This window comes from Brassica rapa, chromosome A09 (genome assembly GCF_000309985.2).
Source record: "Brassica rapa cultivar Chiifu-401-42 chromosome A09, CAAS_Brap_v3.01, whole genome shotgun sequence".
NCBI classification, from domain to species: domain Eukaryota; kingdom Viridiplantae; phylum Streptophyta; class Magnoliopsida; order Brassicales; family Brassicaceae; genus Brassica; species Brassica rapa.
The window spans coordinates 4,338,275-4,344,468 of record NC_024803.2 but is presented as its reverse complement, the minus strand read 5'-3'; the positions used below and the strand labels follow the sequence as shown (position 1 = coordinate 4,344,468).

Below are 6,194 nucleotides of genomic sequence, written 5' to 3'. Positions count from 1 at the left end.
TACATTTCTCTTGATTTACAGAGAAATACTATATTTTCTTCTATAAATGTTGGATAGTATAAAATTTATCTATTTCAAACAAAACATTGGAGTGTAATTCACATTTATTTGAATATGTTCCACTAAAATATAGAACTGTTATATTTCTTTCTATTTATATAAAATATTATATTATTTTATATAAATGGTGGATAATATAATACCCATATTTTTTGGTGAACACCAAAACCATCGACTGCAATAAAAAATTATAGGTACAACGAAAGCAAATTTGGCCGAGCGGAGAATTAAAATAATCGCTAGTAAACCGCTGAAAATAAAATTTGGGAACCAGTTGACGCTGAAAAAATCATCGTTTCTTTCACCTCTCGCAATCAACCACAAGTCAAGAAAAGCAAGCTGATGTTGTTTCATGAATGCGTGCTGGGATGTGTTTTGCCGTGGTGATAGTTCAAATTTTCTGCCGCAACCACTGGTTTTGGCGTTCACCAAAAAAAAACAAGGGTAATATTTATCTATTTTAAAAAATATTCGAAAGAAACTCATATTTATTTTATAAATTTTCTATTTCTAAAACAAGAGGATTGGAATGATCTTATCTTTGTCCTCAGAAAACTTTAGATTTTTTTTTGTTTAAATCTAAATAAAATTTTAACAAATCACGGATTTTATTATGTTTTTAATTTAAGAAAAGAAAAGAAAGTCAAAAGAGCTATTAAAAGGGTGAAAAAAACCATCCAAAATCTCTCAAATGTCACCTGAAAAAAAGTAAAAAAACAAACAAAACGCTGCCCGAAACTCATGCCCGAACTGCCCGACTCCTTCCAAAGTAGTAATCCCCCTTTCTCTCTCGACTCTATTTTTTTTTCTTCTCGTTGATAAAAAAAAAACTCTCTCTCTTTCTCTCTCTCTTTCTCTCGCTCGCTGGATCGAAAAAAAAAAAAAAAATCAAAGGCGGCTTTCGATTCGCGTTCTTCGGTCTCCGCCTCTCAACGGATTAATCGTTCTTCTCGTGGTTAGATATTCGCGGATCAGGTACTTGAATTTAAAAAAAGGAATCGTAATCGTATCTTCTTCTTCTTCGATTAATTAGGGTTTTCAATCGAATCGAATTGTGTATTTTGAAAAAGGGGAAAAAAAAATGAGAGACGTCGTCTATGCATGGGAGGGGGCTTTCTGAGGATAGGAAGAAAGGTCATCGTCGGCTTATGTTTAGACCTCCTTCGCGTCTAATTTCAAGCTTTGAGGCTTCTGGTTCTTCCTCTCTATCTCTCTCTTCACCTTCTTCCTTCTCTAAGGTAATCAATTCTCCCTTTTTCCACCTTGATTGCTCGAGGATTGGTTCAATTGGATTTAAAGTTTTGATTTTTTTAATGTTTTCGGCTTTGATTGGTTCAATTGGATTTAAAGTTTTGATTTTGATGATGGTTATTGCAGGACGGGAGGAGGATTAGTGTTGGTGACTGTGCTCTGTTTAAGCCGCCTCAGGATTGTCCACCGTTCATTGGTTTGATCCGTTTGCTCGTTCCGGAACGAGAAGGAGGAGGCAGCTTTAAGGTTCGTGTGAATTGGCTGTACCGACCCGGTGAGTTGAAGCTTGGGAAGGGCGTCCTTTTGGAGGCTCAGCCTAACGAGATCTTTTATTCCTTTCACGAGGATGAGATACCTGCTGCGTCTTTGCTTCATCCGTGTAAAGTTACCTTTCTTCCCAAAGGCGTTGAACTCGCATCCGGAATCTCTTCGTTTGTTTGCTGGAGGGTTTATGATGTTATGAATGAGTCTATTTGGTGGCTCACTGATCAAGATTATATCGATGTGAGTGAGATCGTAATCATTATTATCCAATTGTTGTTCTCTTCTGTTTCTTCTCTGGTTTTGACAACCCTTTTTTTTGTTTCTTTGTGCAGGAACGTCAACAAGAAGTAGATAACTTATTGCGTAAGACTCGTTCCAAGATGACATTACAGCAGGGTGGTCGTTCTCCTAAGTCAACGAATAGTCCGACAACATCTCAAGCGAAAACGGGAACAGAAGGTATGCAGAACAGCAGCTCCTCTTCTTCACAGGGTAAAGGAAGGAAGAGAGAGCGTGGTGATCAGGGTTCTGAATCTGTGAAAAGAGAACGCCCAAGTCGGATTGATGATGGTGGTTCTGGTTTTGTAAGAACAGAAAGCAGTTTGAAGTCTGAGATTGCAAAAATTACTGAGAGAGGGAGGCTAGTGGATTCTGAAGGGGTTGAGAAATTGGTACAGCTCATGCTGCCTGAGAAGAATGAGAAGAAAACAGATTTGATTGGGCGATCCATTCTTGCAAGCGTTGTAGCAGCAACAGACAAGTTTGATTGCCTCAGTCGTTTTGTCCAGCTGAGGGGATTACCTGTTTTTGATGAGTGGCTACAGGAAGTTCATAAAGGGAAAATTGGGGATGGGAGCAGTCCCAAAGACAATGGTAGATCAGTGGACGATTTTCTTTTGATCTTGCTGCGTGCTCTTGATAAGCTGCCTGTGAATCTCAATGCTCTTCAGACTTGCAACATTGGAAAGTCTGTTAACCATTTGCGATCACATAAGAACTCGGAAATCGGGAAAAAGGCAAGGAGCTTGGTTGATACATGGAAGAAACGTGTTGAGGCAGAAATGGATGCCAAGTCGGGATCTAATCAGGGTGCATCTTGGCCTGGAAGATATCGTCAGTCTGAAGTTTCTCATGGCAGTAGACATTCAGGTGTATCTGCTGATGCAGCCAGGACATCAGCATCTCATCAACATCCTTCTAAGTCCGTGTCTGTCATAATACCGTCAGATAACAACATGAAGTCTGCAACCACATCTCCAAGTTCTACTAGATCAGCACCATCACTTGGAACAGGTGTAGCTGTCGTTAATGATGGGCAGCAAAGAGATACTGGTGCAGTCCATAGGGAAGTTGGGCTGAGCAGGAGCTTCTCATCACAAAGAACAGCAACTGAAAAGACTCCTGACATACCTATGGCTGAAGGTTGCAGTAACAAGTTAATTGTTAAGCTGCCAAAACGTGGTCGCAGTCCGGCACAGAGTTTTAGTGGAGGTTCCTTTGAGGATCATGCAGCTGGTAGTAGCAGGGCTCCATCACCTGTTCCTTCAGAGAACAATGATACAAATCGACCTAATTTTAGCCTTGATGGGTCTAGTAAAATAGAAGATATTATCAAACCCACGTCTCCTACCTTAGGAGATGTTGTGAAAACTGGAAAAGGGGATAGTGGATCACACAGCTCAATGAATGCCTTGATTGAAAGTTGTGTCAGGGACTCTGAGGCAAATGCATGTGAGGCTGGTGTGGATGACGTTGGAATGAATCTTCTAGCTTCTGCTGCTGCTGATGAAATTTCCAAATCCCCTGTTGCATCACCCGCGGTATCCCTGGTTTCAGATTCCTTGATGAATGATATTTCAGAGAACCATACAACAGGCTTGCCTAACGAGCAAGCTGAAGCTCTTGCCAAGGATCTCACCATTGTTGAACATGTCGGTAGTAGTGGCGAGCAGTTGGCCTCTGTAGTGAATGTGAATGATTCTAAGCCCTCTGATTCAGAAATGGAAGAGTTGCAAAGATTGGTGGATCAGTGCCTAGAAAGCAATGAAAATTCAGATGATATTGCCCCAACCGCTGGGCCCACATCAGGCATTAGGGGAAACATTTCTGATGATGGTGATAGTCGGGTAGTTGCTGACGTAAAGACTGAAGAGATATCAGAGACAGATGGAGTGGCAGATACAGTGCTGAGGACAGGAAACTCTGCCTTACGTAAATGTAAAACCGTTGGCAAAAGTCAAAATGAGGATACTTTGACTGCTGAAGATTCACACTTGGAGGCTGCTGGTGGTGCTCAGGTGGAAGATAAACCAAAGGTGATATTAAGTTCTGAGCTAGTTAATAAAATGGGTGAAGTGGTTTCAGTTTTGTCAGAGTTTGCCAAGGATAGGAGTACTGAAAATGTTGATAGATCGATGCCAGAGAAATTGTCTGATGATAATGATTGTGGTGGAACAGCTAACGATCGAAAGGCTGCTTGTACATCAGTGGAAACTTCTGCGCCAGCTGAATGTAAAGCCATCGTATTATGTCCCAAAGTAGAATCCTTGGTTGTTGCAAATTCACACTCTGATAACAAGGAAGAGCATAAACCCCCGGTAGTCTTGAGTTCTGAGTTGGATAAAGAAACGGCTGAAGATGTAACTGTTTCGTCCGAGCTCCCCAAGGGCATAGCTGCAGAAAAGATGGACGTGGGGATTAATCATGTGAACCAGACAGATAAACAGAGCAAGCCTGTGACAGCGCATCTGTACTCATCTTTAACTAACGGTGAAGTTGAGCATGTAGAGGCATCTCTAAAGAGTGCTGAAGTCGGAAAACGGTGCGCCACGTCAACATGTGACGATGGGGATGAAGCCGAGGAATGTACCTCTGTTGCCAAAGATGTTCCTTCAGTTTCAGCTTCAGCTTCAGCAGGGTCAGAGCTAGAAGCCAGAGTTGAATTTGATCTAAATGAAGGTTTCAGTGGGGATGATACACGAGATGGGAATTCAAATAACTTCTCTGGATCATTATCTTTAACACCTACTCCTTTACAGCCCAGTCTACTTCCTGCATCCGTTACAGTTGCTGCTGCTGCAAAAGGTGCATTTGTTCCGCCTGATGATCTGTTGAGAAATAAAGCAACTGTTGGCTGGAGAGGATCTGCTGCCACTAGTGCCTTCCGGCCACCTGAGCCAAGAAAAGTCCAAGAGGTGGTGCCACTAAACATGAATAATGTGGCTTCCTGTGATGCTTCGACAACTGCTGGCAAGCAAACAAAGACATTCTTCGACTTCGACCTAAATGTACCGGATGAAAGAGTTCTTGAAGAGCTGTCTTCCCAAAGATTTGCCAATCCCGCTGGTGTACTGGATCTTGATCTAAACAGACTTGATGATCCAGCCGATATGAATAATCATACAGTAAGCAGTGGTCATCGGGTGAATTCAACTTTTCAACAGACAAACTTATCTTCTGGTGGTAGTAGGGATTTTGATTTAAACGATGGACCTGCTGTTGATGATGTTAACGTTGTTGAGTCATCTCTGGGTTTTAGTCAAAATTCCCGAAGTGCACAGCCAATGATCAGTGGAATAAGGCCTGGCTTCTCATCTTGGTTTCCTGCTGTTAACAATTATTCAGCAATGAGCATTCCTCAAGTCTTGCCTGAACGTGGCAATGGACCGCAGAGAATGGTTGGTCCAACATCTGAAGTTTCATCATATACACCTGATATGTACAGAGGCCCTGTTTTACTGTCTTCTCCAGCAGTTTCATTCCCACCATCAGCATTTCAGTATCCTGGGTTTCCTTTTGGTTCCAGCTTTCCTCTTTCCTCAGCAAATTTTTCAGGTGCTTCAACACCATACATGGACTCTTCATCAAGTGGCAGGCTATGCTTCCCTCCTGTCAACTCTCAAATATTGGGTCCAGGAGTTGCCATCCCTTCTAACTACCCAAGGCCTTATGTCGTGAATCTCCCAAACAGCAATGGTGGAGTTTCGGACAGCAACAATGCAAAATGGTTGAGATCTGGTCTTGACTTGAACTCTGGACCAGGAGGGCATGAAACTGATGGCAGAGATGAAGCAGCACTTGTACAAAGACAGCTATCTTCCTCTGGTTCTTTACCCTTGAAAGATGAAGCAAGAATGTATCAAATGTTTGGTGGTACTCTCAAGAGGAAGGAACCAGACAGTGGTGGATGGGATGGATACAAGCAACCCTCTTGGCAATAACAAACCTCAGAATCTCTTTGTAGGCCGTTGCACTAAGCATGTAAGCATATTTTTACTCTCTTCTTTCAGCTCTACCATCTTCTGTTTCTTTCTTTATATTATCTCTCGCTGACTGTGTTTCTAATTCATCTTTGTTGGCTCTTAGGTACTCTTGAAGATAAAAGCAGACGCTAACTTAGTTCCTTATCTCTTTTAGAGATGCAAGCGAGTGTTTAGTTTATGTTTTTTTTTTCTCTTTTTTTTTTGGAGCTCTGCTGTAAAAGAAAAAATGATGGTCATTGTTGGTATGAGACTGGTAAAATCTGACATGGTTTGTGTATTATATAGTCAGCAGCAACTCTTTTGTAGATTTTTTTACTTGTGGTTAGTTATGGTTGAATCCACATTTCAGAACTTTTA

General features: G+C 41.6%; 1 protein-coding gene across 1 annotated transcript; it reads left to right on the top strand.

Moving 5' to 3' along the window:
• Positions 1-209: 209 nt before the first annotated feature.
• LOC103837430 lies at positions 210-6,194 on the top strand. The gene is made up of 5 exons (XM_009113789.3): positions 210-1,035; positions 1,131-1,298; positions 1,438-1,815; positions 1,908-5,835; positions 5,941-6,194. The coding sequence occupies exons 2-4, from the start codon at positions 1,158-1,160 to the stop codon at positions 5,793-5,795; spliced, it is 4,407 nt and encodes a 1,468-aa protein (XP_009112037.2). The 5' UTR covers positions 210-1,035; positions 1,131-1,157; the 3' UTR covers positions 5,796-5,835; positions 5,941-6,194.

Bases quoted from the DNA above. Each gene is read 5' to 3' on its own strand.
- LOC103837430 (XM_009113789.3), top strand. From the start codon at position 1,158: ATGCATGGGAGGGGGCTTTCTGAGGATAGGAAGAAAGGTCATCGTCGG. The intron at 1,299-1,437 runs GTAATCAATTCT...TGGTTATTGCAG, and splicing joins CACCTTCTTCCTTCTCTAAG to GACGGGAGGAGGATTAGTGT. The intron at 1,816-1,907 runs GTGAGTGAGATC...TTCTTTGTGCAG, and splicing joins CTGATCAAGATTATATCGAT to GAACGTCAACAAGAAGTAGA.